General features: G+C 42.5%; 1 protein-coding gene across 2 annotated transcripts in view; it reads left to right on the top strand.

Moving 5' to 3' along the window:
* Positions 1 to 20,590, top strand: part of ULK2 (unc-51 like autophagy activating kinase 2) — a 64,863-nt gene that overhangs the window by 33,455 nt on the left and 10,818 nt on the right. The window contains exons 14-20 of one of the 2 annotated variants that reach the window (XM_081220596.1): positions 5,281 to 5,341; positions 11,062 to 11,199; positions 14,099 to 14,244; positions 15,940 to 16,020; positions 17,881 to 18,167; positions 19,049 to 19,236; positions 19,647 to 19,750. In XM_081220596.1, coding sequence (XP_081076722.1) covers positions 5,281 to 5,341; positions 11,062 to 11,199; positions 14,099 to 14,244; positions 15,940 to 16,020; positions 17,881 to 18,167; positions 19,049 to 19,236; positions 19,647 to 19,750 — 1,005 coding nt within the window. The remainder of the gene's footprint in view (positions 1 to 5,280; positions 5,342 to 11,061; positions 11,200 to 14,098; positions 14,245 to 15,939; positions 16,021 to 17,880; positions 18,168 to 19,048; positions 19,237 to 19,646; positions 19,751 to 20,590) is intronic. The other variant, XM_081220597.1, reaches the window with a different exon arrangement.

Genomic DNA, 20,590 nt, shown 5'->3' on the forward strand with positions numbered 1-20,590 from the left:
CTTCACTTAGCGTAATAATCCCTAGATCCAGCCATGAAGCTGTAAATGTCATTTTTCATTCTTTTTTATGAGTGATTTCCATTGTGTGTATGTACAACATCTTCTTTACCCATTCATCTGTTGATGGACCTTTAGGTTGTTTCCATGTCTTGGCCATTGTGAATAGTGCTGCTATGAACATACGGGTGCATGTTATCTTTTTGAATTAGAGTTTTCTCCAGATATATCCCCAGGAGTAGGATTGCTGGATCATATAGTAGCTCTATTTTTAGTTTTTTGAGGAACCTCCGTACTGTTCTCCATAGTGGCTGCACCAATTTACATTCCCACCAACAGTGTAGGAGGGTTCCCTTTTCTCCACACCCTCTCCAGCATTTATTATTTGTAGACTTTTTGATGGTAGCCATTCAGACTGGTGTGAGGTGGTGTACCTCACTGCGGTTTTGATTTGCGTTTCTTTAATAATAAGCAATGTTGAGCATCTTTTCATGTGCCTGTTAGCCATCTGTGTATCTTCTTTGAAATTTCTGTCTTTTAATTGTGCATTTAGACCACTGATGTTAAAAGTGATTATTGCTGTACCTGGATTAGTATCTACCATATTCATTACTGTTTTCTGTTGTCCTTGATCTTTGTTCTTGTATTTGTCTTCCACTCTTTTTCTACCTTTTGTGGTTTTAATTGAGCATTTATTTTGGTTCTATTTTCTTTCCTTTCTTAGCATATCAATTATACCTCTTTTTAATTTTTTTTAGTGGTTGCCTTAGATTTGCAATATACATGTGTAACTAATCCAAGTCCACCTTCAAATATGCTATACCATTTATAAATAATGTGGGTTTCTTATAGTATCAATAACAAAATAATCCTAATTCCTTCCTCCCATCCCTTGTATCATTGCTGTCATTAATTTCACTTATATATAAGCTACATAAGTGTGTATGTATATATACACATAAGATATGTAGGGAAGCATACATAACCGAGTACATTGTTGCTGTTGTTATTTTGAACAGACTGTTACCTGTAAACAGCTCATGGAGCTCAATATCAAAAAAAACAAACAATCCAATTAAAATACAGGCAGAAGACCTAAACAGACATTTCACCAAAGAAGACATACAGGTGGCCAAGAGGCACGTGAAAAGATGCTCAACATCACTAATTATTAGAGAAACGCAAATCAAAACTACAATGAGGTATCACCTCACACCAGTCAGAATGGCCATCATCAAAAAATCTAAAAACAATAAATGCTGGAGAGGGTGTGGAGAAAAGGGAACCCTCTTGCACTGCTGGTGGGAATGTAAATTGATACAGCCACTATGGAGAACAGTATGGAGGTTCCTTAAAAAACTAAAAATAGAACTACCATATGACCCAGCAACCCCACTACTGGGCATGTACCCTGAGAAGACCATAATTCAAGAGGACACATGTACCCCAATGTTCATTGTAGCACTATTTACAATAACCAGGACATGGAAACAACCTAAATGTCCAATGATAGGTGAATGGATAAAGAAGATGTGGTACGTATATACAGTGGAATATTACTCAGCCATAAAAAGGAATGAAATTGGGTCATTTGTAGAGATGTGGATGGACCTAGAGTCTGTCATCCAGAGTGAACTAAGCCAGAAAGAGAAAAACAAATATTGTATATTAACACATATATGTGGAATCTAGAAAAATGGTACATATGTACCTAGTTCCAGGGCAGGAATAGAGATGTAGACATAGAGGATGGACATGTGGACATGGTGGGGAAGGGGAAGCTAGGACGAATTGGGAGCTTAGGTTTGACATAAATACACTATCGTGTAAAATAGATAGCTAGTGGGAACCTGCTGTATAGCACAGGGAGATCAGCTCAGTGCTCTGTGACGACCTAGACGGGTGGGATGCAGGGGGGTGGGAGGGAGGTCCAAGAGGGAGGGGATATATGTCTACATATAGCTGATTCATTTCATTGTACAGCAGAAACTTAACAACATTGTAAAGCAATTTTACTCCAATTAAAAAATAATAATAAAAGTTTTTCTTTTACCTTCACTTATTCCTTCTTCAGTGTTCTTCCTTTCTTTATGTAGGTTGTTTTCTGATCCATATTATTTTCCTTCTCTCTAAAGAACTTCTTGCAAGGCAGATCTACTGGCAACAAATCCCCTCAATTTTTATTTGTCTGAGAGTCTTTATTTCTCCTTCATTTTGGAGGATAATTTTGCAGTGTAAAGAATTCTAAGTTGGTGGTTTATTTCTCTCAACACCTTAAATATTTCCCTCCACTCTCTTTCTGCTTGCATGGTTTCTGAGGAGAAGTCTATGTAATTCTTAATCTTTGTTCCTCTGTAGGTATGGTGTTCCTTTCCTCTGGCTTCTTTCAGGATATTTTCTTTATGTTTGATTTTCTGTAATTTGAAAATGACATGCTGACGTGTAGTTGTTTGGGGCATTTATCCTGCTGGGTGTTTTCTGAGCTTCCTGGATCTGTAGCTTGGTGTCTGACATTAATTTACAGAAATTCTCAGTCATTGTTTCAAATATTTCCTTCTGTTGCTCCTCTTTCTTCTCCTTCTGGAATCACCATTATGCATATGTTACACCTTTTATAGTTGTCCCACGGACTGTGGATATTCTGTTTTTGGGGTTTTTTTTTTTAAGTCTTTGTTCTCTTTGTTTTTGGGTTTTCAAGGATTCTCTTGAAATAATACTGTTGCTCAGAGATTCTGCCCTCAAACACGTCCAGTCTACTAATAAGCACACCAAAGACATTCTTCATTAATGTTACAGTGTTTATCTCCAGCATTTCTTTTTGGATCTTCCTTAGGATTTCCCTCTCTGCTTACCTTGCCCATCTGTTCTTGCATGCTGTCTGCTTTCCCCATTAGAGCCCTGAGCATATTAATCATACTTGTTTTAAATTCCCTGTCTGATAATTCCAACATCCTCACCATGTCTGGTTCTGATGCTTTCTATGTCTCTTCAAAGTGTGTTTTTTTTGGGGGCCTTCCCTGGTGGCACAGTGGTTGAGAGTCCGCCTGCCATTGCAGGGGACACGGGTTCGTGCCCTGGTCCGAGAAGATCCCACATGCCATGGAGTGGCTGGGCCCGTGAGCCATGGCCGCTGAGCCTGTGCGTCCGGAACCTGTGGTCCACAACGGGAGGGGCCACAACAGTGAGAGGCCCACGTACCCCCTCAAAAAAAAAAAAAAGTATGTTTTTTTTTTGCCTTTTGATATGCCTTGTAATTCTTTCTTTTTTTAAAAATAAATTTATTTATTTTATTTATTTTTACTTTTGGCTGCGTTGGGTCTTCGTTGCTGCATGCAAGCTTTTCTCTGGTTGCGGTGAGCGGGGGCTACTCTTTGTTGCAGTGCGCGGGCTCCTCATTGTGGTGGCTTCTCTTGTTGCAGAGCACGGGCTCTAGGTGTGGGGGCTTCAGTAGTTGCAGCACTTGGGCTCAGTAGTTGTGGCTCGCGATCTCTAGAGTACAGGCTCAGTAGTTGTGGCACACAGGCTTAGTTGCTCCGTGGCGTGTGAGATCTTCCCGGACCAGGGCTCGAACCCGTGTCCCCTACATTGGCAGGTGGGTTCTTAACCACTGTGCCACCAGGGAAATCTGGGGATGCTTTCAAGTGACTTTAAACTCAGTAAATTAATTGGGGGGGGTGCGGGAAACACCCAACTCCAGGCCCCTGTAGTCCTCCTGTTCCACAAAAAATCCTCAATAAAGAACTTAAAAAAAAAAAAAGAGAGAGAGAAAGCATTCATTCCCCTCTGATGGTTATGCTATCAAGTTGATATATGATTAGGTTCCATTGCTTCATTTTATTTTTGATTTCTAGGGCTTGTTCTTTTGACTTAATTTTGTTTCATAATGATGTATGATTCCAAACTCAAAGCTACAAAATGAAGAGTTGAACTCTTAGTGAACTCCAGCTTCCAACCCTGTCCCCTCTGCCCCGTTTCCTCCATAGGAAACTATTGTCTTTAAAATTGACTCCTTCCTTGCCCCTCTCTTTATCCCCTTACCCTGATTCATTTTCCTTTTTTTTTTTTAAATTTATTTATTTATTTTTGGCTGTGTTGGGTCTTTGTTTCTGTGCGAGGGCTCTCTCTAGTTGCAGCGAGCGGGGGCCACTCTTCATTGCAGTGCGCGGGCCTCTCACTATCGCAGCCTCTCGTTGCGGAGCACAGGCTCCAGACGCGCAGGCTCAGTAGTTGTGGCTCACCGGCCCAGTTGCTCCGCGGCATGTGGGATCTTCCCAGACCAGGGCTTGAACCCATGTCCCCTGCATTGGCAGGCGGATTCTCAACCACTGCGCCACCAGGGAAGCCCCCATTTTCCTTTTATACATCTTATCACTGCCTGGTATTATTATCTTCTTTCACTACTAGAATGTAAGCTTCATGAGAGTAGTGACCAAAGTAAATGTATTTCTCAGTTCCATGTATGGCCATTCAAAAGGATATTTGTGATTATTTTTTTCCTTTTTGAGTATTTTGAGGTTACCATAGTTTATTTTATTTTTAAAAATTTATATTATTTGGTCAACACTGCTATTTCACATCAACACATATGAATTATACCTTTGCAGCCATGTAAAGGTCACACAGGGCAGTATGATCTAGTGGGTATAGAGGGGACAGGCCCCTGTGTTCTGAGCTGCGCTCTATTCCCTTAGACGGATGATGTCTGAGCATGAAGATGGCCTGTGGCATCTGTGTCCAAGAGGCCCCAGTTTCATGACATCTTGTTCAGCTACCCGTGCAAGACACAGGAGAGTGTCATGCAGGAGTGTGGGTGCTCCAGCGTTAGAGTGAATTAGACTTCGGATACAGGCAGCTGTACTAGAATGTGACACACTTGTTCCTAAAAGTCACCACACCCTGCAGAGTAGTTCAGTAAAAACCACAGATTTTATGGGCAATTTGGGATTAGGAGCACAACACTCAAAACCTTTGTCCTTGGCACATGAAAAGGAACATGATAAAAACAGCACAGATTTTGCACATGTTAAAAGGTGAAGAAATATGTATACACTGCAATAAGTATGACACTTACCCTGAAAAGACCTGATGTTGGCAGCCTGTGAATTCAGCTGGGTGCAGTGTTCCATGCTCACCTGTTGTTACTCATGGGCAAAATCACAATGTAAGCAAATGGTAAATTCATACTGTGATCAGATTGTTTCCTAATAGTCATGTTGGAACAATATACATTTTTTAAACAGGTGGTATAGCAGAACTGACTGTATTTTTCTCTTTTTCCTTTAGATGATATGCCGATGGGCACTGCTGGCAGACATGCTTCTAATGAGTTCTTGGTGTGTGGAGGGTATGTTTGCATATATTTCACTAAACATTTTTTCATATTTTTTGTGTGTGTGAGTAAAGTTATAGAACTCTGTGTTCTTGATGTAAAATTTATTTTGTTTCACAATCTATTCTTTAAAAACTTTTTAAATTGTGTTAAAAAACATAAAATCTGCCATCTTAACCATTTTTCAGTTTGAGTTGAATAATAGCATTAAGTATATCCACAATGTTGTGGAACAGGTCTCCATATACTTATTATTTTTTTAATATGCATTTATTTATTTATGTATTTATTTTTGGCTTTGTTGGCTCTTTATTGCTGCGCACCAGCTTTCTGTAGTTGTGTCAAGCGGGGGCTTCTCATTGTGGTGGCTTCTTTTGTTCCAGAGCACAGGCTCTAGGTGCACAGGCTTCAGTAGTTGTGGCACACGGGCTCAGTAGTTGTGGCTCGCGGGCTCTAGAGCACAGGCTCAGTAGTTGTGGCACACGAGCTTAGTTGCTCTGTGGCATGTGGGGTCTTCCCAGACCAGGGCTTGAGCCCATGTCCCCTGCATTTGCAGGTGCATTCTTAACCACTGTGCCACCAGGGAAGTCCCTCCATATACTTTTATATGGTTATATATTATATTGTTATATTTAGATCTTTAATCTATTTTTAGTTGATTTTTGTATACGGCATAAGATAAGGGTCCAGTTTCATTTTTTGCCTGTGGATGTCTAGTTTTCCCAGCACCATTTGCTGAAGAGACTGTCCTTTCTCCATTGAGTGGTGCTGGCACCCTTGTCATAGATCATTTGTCCATGTGTGCAAATGTTTGTTTCTGGGCTCTCTGTTCTGCTCTACTGGTCTATAGATCTGTCTTTATGCCAGTGCCACACTGTTTTGATTACTGTAGCTTTGTAATATGTTTTTTAAAATTTATTTATTTTTGGTTGTGTTGGGTCCTCCTTGCTGTGCGTGGGCTTCCTCTAGTTGTGGCGAGCAGGGGCTACTCTTCGTTGTGGTGCGTGGGCTTCTCATTGTGGTAACCTCTCTTGTTGTGGAGCACGGGCTCTAGAGCACAGGCTCAGTAGTTGTGGTGCACGGGCTTAGTTGCTCCACGGCATGTGGGATCTTTCCAGACCAGGGCTTGAACCTGTGTCCCCTGCATTGGCAGGCAGTTTCTTAACAACTGCACCACCAGAGAAGTTCTGAAATATGTTTTTAAATAAAAAAGTATGAGACCTCCAGGAATTCCCTGGTGGTCCAATGGTTAGGTCTCAGTGCTTTCACTGCTGTGGACCTGGGTTCAATCCCTGGTTGGGGAACTAAGATCCCACAAGCCGTGTGGCGCTGCAAAAAAAAAATAAAAAGAAGTATGAGACCTCTAATTTTATTCTTCTTTTCCAAGATTATTTTGACTGTTCAGGGTCCTTGCAGATTCCATGTGAATTCTAGGATAGATTTTTTTATTTTTCTATTCATGCAAAAATTGCCATTGGGATTTTTTTTTAACATCTTTATTGGAGTATAATTGCTTTACAATGGTGTGTTAGTTTCTGCTTTTTTTTTTTTTTTTTTTTTTTTTTTTTTTTTTTGCGGTACGTGGGCCTCTCACTGTTGTGGCCTCTCCCGTTGTGGAGCACAAGCTCCGGATGCTCAGGCTCACCGGCCATGGCTCACGGGCCTAGCTGCTCCACGGCATGTGGGATCTTCCCAGACCGGGGCATGAACCCGTGTCCCCTGCATTGGCAGGCGGACTCTCAACCACTGCGCCACCGGGGAAGCCCTAGTTTCTGCTTTATAACAAAGTGAATCAGTTATACATATACATATGTTCTCATATCTCTTCCCTCTTGCGTCTCCCTCCCTCCCACCCTCCCCATCCCACTCCTCTAGGTGGTCACAAACCATCGAGCTGATCTCCCTATGCTATGCGGCTGCTTCCCACTAGCTGTCTGTTTTATTACATTTGGTAGTGTATATATGTCCATGCCACTCTCTCACTTTGTCACAGCTTACCCTTCCCCCTCCCCGCCATTGGGATTTTGATAGGGATTGCACTGATCCATATAAAACACTTTGGGTAGTACTGTTGACATCTTAAATACTAAGTCATCCAATCTATGAATATGAGATGTCTTCTTTAATTTCTTTTAGCAGTGTTTTGTAGTTTTCAGCATACAAGTCTTTCGTCTCCTTGGTTAGACTTACTCCTCAGTATTTTATTCTTTTTGATACTATTGTCGGTGAGATTGTTTTCTTAATTTCCTTTTGGGATTTTTCATTTTTAGTAAATGGAAATACAGCTGATTTGTGGGTTTTGATTTTGCATCCTGCACCTTTGCTGAGTTTGCTAGCTCTAATGTGTTTTGGGGTTTTTTTGCTTGTGAAATCTTTAAAGTTTTCTGCATTTAAGGTCATGTTATCTGTGAACAGAGATAATTTTACTTCTTCCTTTCCAGTTTGAAAGACTTTAATTTCTTTTTCTTGCCTAATTGCTCTGGCTGGGAATTCTACGTTGAATAGAAGTGTTGAGAGTGGCCATTCTTGTCTCATTACTGATCGTAGAAGAAAGGCTTTCTGTCTTTCACCATTGAGTATGCTGTTAGCTGTGGGCTTTTCATATATGACCTTTATTATATTGAGGTAATTTCCTTCTGTTCCTATTTAATTTAGTGGTTTTATCATGAAAGGGTGTTGGATTTTGACAAATGCTCTTTCTGCATCAATTGCAATGATCATGTGGTTTTTGTCCTTGTTCTGTTAATGGTGGTATACTGTAAATCCCATTTGGTCATGGTGTTTGATCCTTTTAAGGTGCTGTTGAATTTGGTTTGCTAGTATTTTGTTGAGGATTTTCACATCAAATTTCATCAGGGATATTCTGTAGTTTTCTTGTAGTGTCTGTGTCTGGCTTTGGTACTAGGGTAATGCTGAACTCATGGAATGAGTTTGGGAGTGTTCCCTCCTCTTCAAATTTTTGGAAGAGTTTGGGTGTTTGTGTTAAGTCTTTAACTGTTCGATAGAATTCACCAGTGAAGCTCTCTGGTCCTAGACTTTTCTTTGTTGGGAGGTTTTCAGTTACTGATTCAGTCTCATTACTAGTAATGGGTCTGTTCACATTTTCTTTCTTCATGATCCAGTCTTGGTAGTTTGTGTATTTGTAGGATTTTTTTCTGTATCTTCTAGGTTATCAGTTTGTTGGTAAGCAATTGTTCATAGTATTCTCTTAAAATCCTTTTTATTTCTGTGGCATTAGTTATGTCCCTTCTTTCCTTTCTGATTTTGAGTCTTTTCTCTTTTATCCTTAGTTAATCTTGCTAAGTGTTTGCCAATTTCATTGATTTTTTATTTAAAAAAATAAACCAACTCTTAGTTTCCTTGATTTTTTTTCTATTGTTTTTCCACTTTCTCAGTTTTCTTTACCTCTCCTCTAATCTTTATTATTTCCTTCCCTCAAGTGGAAGACAACCAGAATCTTAGAAAAAGAGTTCTGAATAAATCAAGTTGCACAATCTGTATATGTTCTGCCATCTACCTGTTATTTCCTTCCTTCTGCTAGCTTTGAGTTTAGTTGTCTTCTTTTTCTAGTTCCTTGAGGGACAGAGTTAGATTGTTGATTTGAGACCTTTTCGAATGTGAGATACAAACTTCATCTTAGCACTATTTTCACTGTATCCCATAAGTTTTGGTACATTGTGTTTTCATTTTTCTTTTTCTCAGGTTATTTGCTGATTTTTTCCAAGATTTCTTCTTTGACCCATAGGTTGTTTAAGAGTTGTGTTGCTTAGTTTCCATGTATTTGTGGATTTTCTAGTTTTCCTTCTGCTGTTGATTTCTAGTTTCTATCCTTTGTGATTGATTGGAAAAGATACTTTGTATGATTTAAATTTGTTAAGATTTGTTTTGTGGCCTACCATGTGGTATGTCCTGGAGAATGTTTCCAGTGCATCAGAGAAAAATGTGTTCTGTCAGTGGGGGGAGTGTTCTGCAACGTCTGTTAGGTCCTGTTGTCTGTGGTGCTGTTCAGGTGGTTGTTTCTTTATTGGTTTTACATCTGGTTGTTCTATCCATGATTGAGGGTGTGGGTTCAGCCTGCGATTATTTTTGTAGAATCGTCTTTTCTCCCTTCAAGTCTGTTATGTATGTGCCTCATATATGTGGTAGTGCTGATGTTTGGTGCATGAATATATATAATTGTTATGTCTTCCTGGTTAATTGACCCTTTTATCATTATATAATGTCCTTTTTTCGTTTCTTATAACAGCATCTGACTGAAAGTCTATTTTGTCTGATGTTAGTGTAGCCACCCCTGCTCTCCTTTGGGTACCATTTGCATGGAATATCTCTTTCCATCCTTTCACTTCCAGCCTAATAGGGAAAGATTTATTACTGCAATTTCGTTACTTTTCTGTATGTCTTGTGGCTCTTTTGTCCCTCATTTCCTCTCTTACTACCTTTGTATTTTGTTGTTTTTTTCAGTACTGATATGCTTTGATTCTCTTCTCATTTCCTATTGTGTATATTCTGTAGGTATATTCTTTGAGGTTACCATTGAGATTATATAAAATAATTTAAAGTTATAACAATCTATTTGAAACTGATAACAACTTCAATCACATATAAAAACCCTATTCGTATAAAGTATAAGAGTATACTGCCCCCCACCTTTATGTTACTGATGTCCCAGATTACATCTTTATTTAGTGTTTACCCATTAATACCTAGATGTATAATTTGGGGGTACTTCTGTCTCTTAGATTCTTTTTTTTTAATATTTATTTGTTTATTCATTCATTCATGCATGCATGCTGCGCTGGGTCTTAGTTGAGACATGGGGGATCTAGTTCCCTGACTAGGGATCCAGCCCAGGCCCCCTGCACTGGGAGCGCAGAGTCTTAACCACTGGACCACCCAGGAAGTCCCTAGATTTTCTTTTCATTTAAATATGAAATAATGGTTCCGAAAGTTCTAAAGTGACACTTTAGAAGATAATCATATTGTTTGTTTAGGTAACTAAATATATAATCTCTTTATCTCTGTAAGGTTGTAATTGGGCAAAAATGGAAGAGTTTGTGGCTTTTTTAGAATTACAGAAGGGCAAAAGAAGGAAATAACTCATCTTTCTTAAGGCCCAGTACTGTCCCTCATGTTTTAAGGTATGTTGTAAATTGAATTGAAAGTCATCTAAGGACATGCTGTTTCTGAATTTATGAAAAGCAAGGAAAGAAACCAGCTACACTACAAACTGTGGACCTCAGATGGGTTATGTGTGGGGAGAGTCACACAGTGTATTTTCAGTCTTCATCAAAGTCCAAGTTCCTTGGGAACGCTTACTGCACTCATAACTTTTGTAAACATTCCAGTCATCTCTACTCTTGAACTTCCTGTTCTTTTACCCAGCATATTTTCCTAGAAGTATTTTTCCTCTTGCATGAGGAGTGAATAGCAGAATGTGAGCAGATGAAGCTGCATTTTGTGGCCTGTGGCTCTTCCTGTTGTTGCAGAGGGGCGTTTGTCCCCTTCTTACCAGTCTTCCTCCTCAATGTGCATGTGCAGGCCAGTAGACTTCTGTAAAGGACAAGTGTGTTTTTTTTGGCTTTATGTATATTTTCAAGATGATCATTTCTTATTCACATTCAGAAGTGATCATTTGGCTTCTTATAGAATTTCCTCTAAATACCACCAATGTGTCAGATGAAAGGAAAGCGGTCTCACTTGTATTTCTTTCCTTTTTCAATGAATGATGTCTGCAGGCAGTGTCAGCCCACTGTGTCCCCTCACAGCGCAGCTACCCCCATTCCCGTCCCTACTCAGATAAGGAACTACCAGCGCATAGAGCAGAACCTCACCTCCATTGCCATCTCTGGCACAAATCTGCATGGCTCTCCAAGGTAAGCTAGCAGTTGCTTCCTTTCCCAATTCTTCTTCCTTTCTTTTAAAATTGTTGTTGTTGTGATTGAAAGATCTGTTAATTTCCATGGTCGATTTAGACTCTTACGTATGTGTATAATGGAGATGTACAAAATTGAATAATAATAATTTTTTTTGTAATGGATCTATTTAAATGATATTTAAGCTTGGCTGGGTAATTAATATAGTATGAGATATATATATATATTTGTTCACAAGTATAATTATTTTTAAAAATTGAGGAAGAAGAACTTGTTAAAAATGAAATCTCACCAGTTTTAGCAAACTATGTACATATTATTTATTTCTCCCACATCCTAAAACCCCACTCAAGTAGAAAAGGAATGACAAAGGTATAAGTCCGCAAAGACAAGTAAAACGGGAATAAGTATTGAGTGGGTGACTGCTTCCGACACGTTTCTGGAAGTGAGAAAGAGAACAACGGAGGGGTGCCTGCTGTCGCCACCGGGCAGGGTAAGTGTATGAGCAGGCGGGGCTCAGGCAAAACAGGACACCCGGAGTCTTAGCTCAGGCGGGGTGGCCAGACGGAGGCGGACGGCTGAGAGCAGGAAAGCTGCATCTGGAGGAAAGCGCATGAGTGCAAAGAGAGGAAAACTTACGTGAAGAACTAGTACCTTAGAGCTAGGTTAGAGACTGCATCTGTAAGTAAGAACGACATGCTACTGAAAACAAGCAAAGTAAAAAAGACCTCTTGGACATTACAAAATAGAATAACTGAACTAAACAAAAATAAATGTTGGAAGACAGAGTTGAGGAAATATTTGAAATAGATAATCAAATCAAGAAGATGGAAAGTGTGAATTAATAATACTCAAGGATTAATTGGTTTAGGCATTCTAGAAAGAAAACTATAATAGCGAGGAAGAAAATTTCCAGGAAATGATTAAAGTTTTTTCCAAAATTGGAGGAGACAAGATTTTAGATTAAAAGTACCCACCAAAGGAATAGCTCAGTGAATGGAAAAGGATACTCACCGTCTTGTATGATGTAAATTAAGAAAACTTCTAGGAAGGGTATTTGGCAATATCTGTGAAAATCAGTAAGACATATATCCTTTGACCCATCAGTCAGCTTCTGGTAACTTATTCTAAGATATATATTCCTTGCCTGTGTATAAAATTGTATATATACAAAGTGGTTAGTTGTTATAATAGCAAAGGGTGAGCAATAAGCCCAGTGCCCACCAGTAAGGGACAGATTTATTCTGATCCATCTGTGACAGTGGAACACCTTCCAGAGAGAGTCAGGAAGCTCTCTGTGTGGTGAGGTAGGGCGGTTTCCAAGGTACATTGTAAAATGAAAACAGCAAAGTGAATAACAGCGCACTAGCAGTGGTTCTCAAAGTGTGGTCTGCGGCTCCATTTCAGCGGGTCCATGAGGTGGAGACTGTTTCCATGGTAATTCCAGGATACTGTTTGCTTTCTTCACTGCACTGACACGTGCACTGTTGGTGTGAACGCAGTGATGGGAAAGCTGCTGGTGCCTCAGGACACGTCACGGGAGTGGCTCCTGTTCTCCTGTTAGCCCTGGTCTCTTTACCTCCTGTAGTACCAAGGAGTGTCTTTAGTGAAACAGTGAAAGGTATTATCTCTCTTTGAAAATCTCGACCTTGAGTGGAAAGTAGGCATTAAAGCACCTTTGCTGCACATCGGAGTAGCGGTCCTAAGGAAAAGCCCTTCCTTGTATGGTTGTTTTCATTGTGAGCTGAATTTTATCCACTTTTTCATGGAACACCTGGTGCTGGAGAGGACAGCTGTGGCTGTGGTGTTGACAGCCATTTTGTCAAAAGTGAACTAAGTTGGTGGTGATATTTTTATATGAATGTGACTTTTTGATATTATATAATGCGTCAGCGTTTGGAATATCTGCATAACTCTGTCAACCAGTATTTTCCAAATGACCAAAATTTTTTTTCAAATGACCAAATTTTTTTAAAAGCATACATAGATATAAGATCCATTCCAAGTACAAGGTACTTTTGCCAGAGAATGGAGTTTAATGGAACAGAGTACAGATTTTACTGATGTGGTTTCAGATTCTATATTGCAGCTTATCTTAGAAGTGACCACTTGCTGAGTTTTGGGGTAGCATCAAAAAGGAGGAGTGTCCCAGTGTCTGAAAGGCTACCAAAGTGCCCCTCCTGTTTCCAGTTACAAATTTATAAGGCAGTATTTTCTTCATGTACTTCTCCCAAAATAACACGTATAACAGACTGAATGTAGAAACAGTTATGAATACCCAACTGCCATCTCTTGAGCCAGACATTAGAGACTTACAAAATGTAAAATAATGTCATGCTTCTCAGTAATTTGTTTTGGAAAATATTTTTCATAATCTTGTTGTCGTAAGTTTATTATTTTTAATGAATTAATAATTACAAAAATTTCTGTTTTAACTTCTAGTACCATAAAAATCAATAGATATAAGAAGTTGCATAAATAAAAACTCTAGTATCTTCAGTAACTTTAAGAATATAAAGGGGAACTAAGACAAAAAAGTTGAAAATGATTGGTATGGAATCTATTACCTTTGTTAAAACAAGATGAAAATAAGATTATATATTCAGTTTGCTTGTATTTGAATTAAGGAACTCTGGAAGGATACATTAGAAACTAAAAATAATGGTAACCTTTTGAGCAGGATTGAGGAAGTGTTGGGAATTAGGTAGACGGATACAAGGATGGGAGGGAGACCTCACTCTGTATAATTTTATACGTTTTATGTTTGTTGCATATGACTATGTTCCATATGTTTAAAAAATCTACTCCACGGCATATTGTTAGGAAGTTTTAGGAAAAAAAGACAGAAATAAAGTCCTAGAACCTGCCGGTGAGGGAGTATTATTATTTCTCCCTTTAGATCTGCGGTGGTACGAAGGTCTAACACCAGCCCCATGGGCTTCCCCCGGCTGGGATCTTGCTCGCCGGCGCCGGCAGACGCAGTACAGGCGGTCGGACGAAGACTCTCCACAGGGTCTTCCAGGCCTTACTCACCTTCCCCTTCGGGTAAGGAGAATTTATAGCAGTTGTTTCCAACCTTTTTTTATTATGACCAATGCGACATGACACTCTCTTTAGGAACGCTGGCTCACGATGGCAGTGAGTCCCAGCTGGCTGGGAGCCATATCCCGCCCCTCCAGCCCTGATTCCCTCTTGAGAATCTCTGTATAAAGCCATTAAGACCGCTGTAGGAAACAGGATAAATCTTGCGAATAAAAAGCATCTCCACTGGGTTTGGGCTCTAAACACAAACTCAGAAACCCTAGGTGAAAGTACATAAAATGCCTGCCCTACTTGGCACTAGCAGTTAGGAGGATTAAAAGGCAGTAGAGTACGTGACAGCGCTGGGTTACGTCCACCAGAGGCCTTCCCGCTGCGGGGGCGACCGGGTGGCAGCTCCACTGCGGATCCTCCCACCTCTCCTGGACACCGCGGGCAGCAACACGGGGAGCTCGAAAATAGCCGCCCAAGGCACGCAGGGAGGCCACAGAACAGCCAATCCCAACCCAACAGGAAGACCTCGAACCACATTTTCAGGGGCTTAACTAAGAGAAAACGCTCCAGCTTAATACACGCGAGAGAGGCCAGGGCAACGGAGATCCAGAGTCCGTGAGCAGCGGCCTCCTAGCGGCGACATGGGGGAGAACGGGAGCGGGGAGGGCCAGCGCGCACGCGCACACACGTACGCTCACGCTTGCGCGCATCCAAAGGGGGAGGCCGCACCCTCTATCTCTGCCCCGAGTAGGACTGGGAGGGCGGGGCGCGCCTCGGAAGCAGGCGGAGCGAGCAGGACCGAAGCCTCTCCCAGGAGCCTCGGTTCACAAAGCGAAAATCACAGTGATAATGTTTCTTAGAGGTTTATGTCACCACTTCCCCTGTGGCAGTGGTTTGGACACTACTTTTAGTTGAAAAATCTTCTTCAAGCAAAGTCTTGGCGCGTCTCCCCCGCTCAGAGGCCCCCGGGCTCCCCGGAGTTTGCGGACAAAGCCCCAACCCTTGCTCTCAGGGAGGCGGCCCTCCCTCGGGGTCGAGTCTCTGCCCACTGCTCCGCTGCTGCTGGAGGCACATGCCTCTCGTCTACTTGAGCCCCCGGAAGCCTTCCCCGCCTCCCACTCTTGTTAATTTGGGTTCGCAGCGGTAGATGCAAAGAAGGGGGCTGCAGAAATGTGCACGGAGCGCCTGGGCAGCCGCTGTGAGGGAGAGTGGGGAGGAAGCAGGGGCCGCAGGGCGCCCCTTCTGACCACCCTGTAGGCCTGACCCCCGGGGGAGAGGGCTGGAAGGAGGGGTGGGCCGGCGTCTCGACAGCCAGTGAGTTCTGAGGAGCGTCCCCAGGCACAAGCCACTCAGATTCCCCGTGACCCACACAGTCAGGCTGGGCCAGCCCAGGGGCAACCTCGGCGGGAGGGGAATGCTGCGGGTGGACGGGCAGCAGCTGGGCCCCCGGCAGCTCCATGCCTGAGACCCACGTCAAAGGTTTGCCTGGCTTTTACTCAGTCTCTGCCCTCCGGGCAGGTCCTACGGTGCTTTGATCTCAGCGTGCCCCGCACGCTGTCGCTTAGTGCTTAGTACGTGTGAGCTGAACTACATCTTCGCTAGGTAAATTGTGTCAACTGTAATGTACCATCTGTGCATGTGTCGCCTTTTCCATGCTGTATTAGTTGTGAGCCATTTCTCCCTGCTTTACCCTTCCCTGCTTCACAGTTGGCACCATTCCTGAGCAGTTTAGTCAGTGCTGCTGTGGGCATCTTCAGGGCCAGGAATCCAGGAGCAGGAACTGGTCAGGTAGGAGATGGACTCGCAATGTTAATAGTTTAAATCCCATCGTAAGTGAATTTGAGATATGTTTTTCCAGTCTTAACAAACCAACAGAAATTACGTGAAGTATTTTCTCTGCTCTCCTGTCTTTTATGCTAATGTGGTCTAGTGTATCATTGCCAGTTGGTTATCGCCTACGTATAGGATTCTTTTATGAGACTAAGTCCTAGGAATTACACAACTTGGCTAAACTCTGGTTGTTGTCCCACAGATAATGAAAATCAATGTAGAAAATGAAATTTCATTACTTTGATTAATACTGGTTTTGATAAGAGCTACCAGTTAGCATCAGATAAAAAAGAACTATGGATGTTTATTTGCTTTATTATATAAAATATACATGACTGAAAAGATCTGCACAAATCACACTTTGATAAGTCAAATTTTATTGTACGTGCATTTGAGGAGTTGGGCAGTTAAAGGAATGCTGTGTTACTTAGAAAAGCACTCTTGGGACGTCTCTGGTGGCGCAGTGGTTAAGAATCTGCCTGCCAATGCAGGGGATACGGGTTTGATCCCTGGTCCGGGGAAGATCCCACATGCCACGGAGCAACTAAGCCCGTGCGCCGCAACTACTGAAGCCTGCACAACTAGAGCCCATGCTCCGCAACAAGAGAAGCCTGCGCACTGCAACTAAGAGTAGCCCCCCATCTCCGCAGCTAGAGAAAGCTTGCGCGCAGCAGCAAAGACCCAATGCAGCTACAAAAAAAAAAAAAAAAAAAAAAAAAAGTTCATTAGAGGTTTTTTAAAGAAAAAAAGCACTCTTTTCTAGGTTTAGTGTTCATATTTTGTGTTTCTTTAAAAATAAAGCTTGATTAACTTTCTCCGGATCATAACATTTTGTCACTGTTTATTTGTGTAGGTGTACATATATACACACATGTATGGCAGAGCCCAGTTCTGAAAAATGAAATAGTAGATTTAGGATGAGATTAAGCCAGGAGTGGTCAGCAGAGAGCTGTTTATTGCTGTCTGTTTTGGGAAAGATGGTGGTTATCAGCCACTAAGAAGGTTTGTGTGTCTTTAACGTTATTGGTGGTTTGCTAGAAGCTCCAAGGAATTTGTAACCGGAGCCCCAGGCTTAGTGAATGTTAAGTCAGCAACAGCAGGGTTTATGGGGGGGAATTCCCTTGTTGTAGCCAGCTGTTCATTGTATCAAGACCCCATTACCCAGTGTCCCCTTAAGAGGCAAGAATATCTGTGGACAAGTGTTTTCTTTGTAGAGAAGATGGATACTTTAGGTTTTAAATGAATTTCGTGAAACTGACAAAAACATGCCTATGCTTGTTATTTTTAGACAAAATAAAATCCAGGAAAAGTATATTATCTTTCTAATTTTCTTTCCAACGGTCTTTTTTGAATAAAGAGCTATTCTAGGTTAGCTTGAAAAGTTTCTTTTAGTTGCTATGTGAGAAAAGAGAATAATTACATTGATAATACACGCATACATATCGATACAAAGAGTGGAAATCATCTCATTCCATGTAGATTTTTGTTGTTTTCGTTGGCTTTACGTGCTCTTTAGCTCTCTGTGGTGCTGACTAGAGGTTATATTAATTGAGTTGTGTGCCCACTGTTGGTAAAACAGCCGACAGACCCGTCGTCGCTAACCCCTGTCTCCTGGGAAGGCCAACGGCAGCGTGCTTGTCACTGTATGTAAAGGATGCCCAAAAATGTCTCTTGCCAGGTAAACAACTTTTAGAATATCTCACGGGAAACAAGACATTCATTGGAACTCTCCTTGAAGAGGTGTCTTCTTAACTCGCCGGTTTCTGCCCTGCACTTCTTCTTCCCTTGGGGTTAACGCTGTCGCTGTGTCCTCGGCAGGCTCTCCCGTGCCGCAGCCTCCGTCGCCACAGCCACTCTTGTTGGGTGCTAGACTGCAGAGCGCCTCCACCCTCACCGACATCTACCAGAGCAAGCAGAAGCTCAGAAAGCAGCACTCGGACCCCGTGTGCCCGTCCCATGCCGGGGCTGGCTGCAGCTGCTCCCCCCAGCCCAGTCGGCCCGGCAGCCTTGGGACCTCTCCCACCAAGCACGCGGGGTCCTCCCCGCGGAGTTCCGACTGGTTCTTCAAAACTCCATTACCAACAATCATCGGCTCCCCTACTAAGGTGTGTTTATTAAGCTCTTTTGTAGATGTCGTGACTTTGCTAAATTAACATTTGTTAACTGGGGCATTTTGTTCTGGGTGGTCAGCTGAGGTCCAGCAGCGGACCACAGGAGAAATTGAAATAGAGAAGTTGGTTACTCACCGGTCCTGGAAGAAGCACCCAGATGCCACACGGGGAAGTCAAGTCAAAGTGCAGAGAGAGACAGGACCTGGGCACATGCCTTTATTAGGGTCTGTGGGTGGAGTGCTCTGGGGTTCCCGGTCTAAGGCTGGATAGGTCAATCCAAACCAAAAGAGCAGGATTCTGATAAGTTCCACGGGGCTCTTGTCTAAGGGGCACACAGCGGGAAGGCCCTGGGAGACGGGGGGAGATCACCAGGCCTGTCAAGGAAGTCGTATCCGGAACGTACATTTATTTGTGATTCTGTGGGCTGCTGTCTAGGGCGTGTGCTTGTACAAGGGGCTGGTGTCAATTTAAGGTCCCTGCAGGCCGCATAGCCAAGCACAGTGGATGTGGAAGCGGCAATACCGTGGAGTAGCTTAACTCTCAGTAGTAGGTCATGAACTAGTATCATAAATACTTTATAGACAGCATTCAGGAAGAGGATAGCTGCAATTTAATCAGCACCTGCCGTGTAGCAGGCAAAGCGTAAGTCCTTTACTTGCTGAATGCTTTATATACACGTTCCCACTTAATCCTAAAAGAAGGAAACAGGCCTAGCGTAAATGAACTGTCAAGGTCACAGAGACTGGAAGCAGAAGAGCAGGATTTGAATCCAAGACGGACAGAGTCTGGAGTCTCCGCTCCGGCTGTTGTGCCACGAGCCTGACGGTTCTGAACATTCCTGCGTCGTAGCAACCAGTTTACATGTGTTCCCTCAGACCACAGCTCCTTTCAAAATCCCGAAAACGCAAGCGTCTTCCAACCTGCTAGCCTTGGCCACTCGCCGCGGACCTTCTGAGGGGCAGTCGAAAGATGGGAGTGACCCTCGGGGATGCTCTCACTGTCTCTCAGTGCAAGGAGGGGAAAGGCAGAAGTCCGAGCAGCAGGTCAGGGCAGCGTTTGGCAGGTAAGAGCCGCCATTTCCTTCCAGCCCTAAACATGGAAACTGTGACAGTGCGTCCATTCCTGTCATAAAACAACCAGACCCGAGTAGGAGCTGGTTTATGCCAGTGGTTCATGACACTGTGCACGTGTAAGGAACTGCATACACTTAGAATCTCTGAAAACCATAGCTGTTGCCTATACCTGTGGGAGTCCAGAGCTCTTCCTGAGTTTCCTGAGTAGTCTGTTTCTGCCTTTTTGTTTATTTTGGGTATTGAAGTTTATCTCTACCTTGAATTGTTCGGTCTCTATTTTTTGTCTCCTTGTTCTCCGACTTTCCTTTAACCCTTTTATGGCTTGGCTTAAATCACCCTTATTACTGATATGTCTGGATTTTTAAAAAGTCTACATTTACATTATTATCATTCTTTTTAGATCTGTCAGTACTGGGAAATTATCAGATCAACCAGTAAAAACACCTTTAGGTGGACATCAGGGCAGCACGGACAGTTTAAATACAGAACGACCAATGGATATAGGTAAGAGAAGTCCGGTTTCTTTTTAGGCAGGTAATCTGTTTGTTAACTTTCCTATTGCTGCTGTAACAAATTACCACAAGCTTGGTAGCTTAAAAACAACACAGATGTATTATTTTATAGTTCCGGAGGGCAGAAGTCCACAATGGGTCTCACTAGGCTAAAATCGAGGTGTAGGCAGGGCTGGTTCCTTCTGCAGGCTCTCGGGCAGAGTGCACTTCCTGGCCTTCTGCAGCTTCTGGGGGCTGCCCTCATCCCTTGGCTTGTGGCCCCTTCGACCGTGAAAGCCAGCAATGGCCAGTCTAGACTCAGACCTTCTGCCCCCTTAGTCTACACTTAAAGGACCCTTGTGATTCCATTGGACCCGCTGGATTATCTGGATAATCTCTTTAAGTTCAGCTGATTAGCAGCCCTGGTTCCATCTGCAGCTTTAGTTCCCCTTTGCCATGTAGCATAGCCTATTTACAAGTTTCAGGGGTCAGGACGTGGGCATCTTTGGCTTGGGCGTGGGGGTAATTACTCTGCCCATCTACTTCTGTTGACTGTTCACAAACCTGTTGACCAGATTTCTTCATCCGGTCCCTGTCATCTAATTTCTTAGGAGCCTGTCAAGACAGGGACAGTTCAGTGTCTTGATGTTCAGCAGCCCATGAGTTAGAAGTTGGATGCTGACCAAGACTGCTTTTTATCAGTAGGATAACACTGGCCAAAGTCGCCTTTACACATACGTACTCCTGAGCATTTCTTATACAGCAAGCCCAACCTATAAAGAACCACAGGTCGTGGAGATCCCTGGCTCTTTCATAGTTGTTCCAGGGAACTTTATGTCCATGGACCCGCATC

Source organism: Mesoplodon bidens (genome assembly GCF_964165515.1).
Source record: "Mesoplodon bidens genome assembly, chromosome: 19".
NCBI classification, from domain to species: domain Eukaryota; kingdom Metazoa; phylum Chordata; class Mammalia; order Artiodactyla; family Ziphiidae; genus Mesoplodon; species Mesoplodon bidens.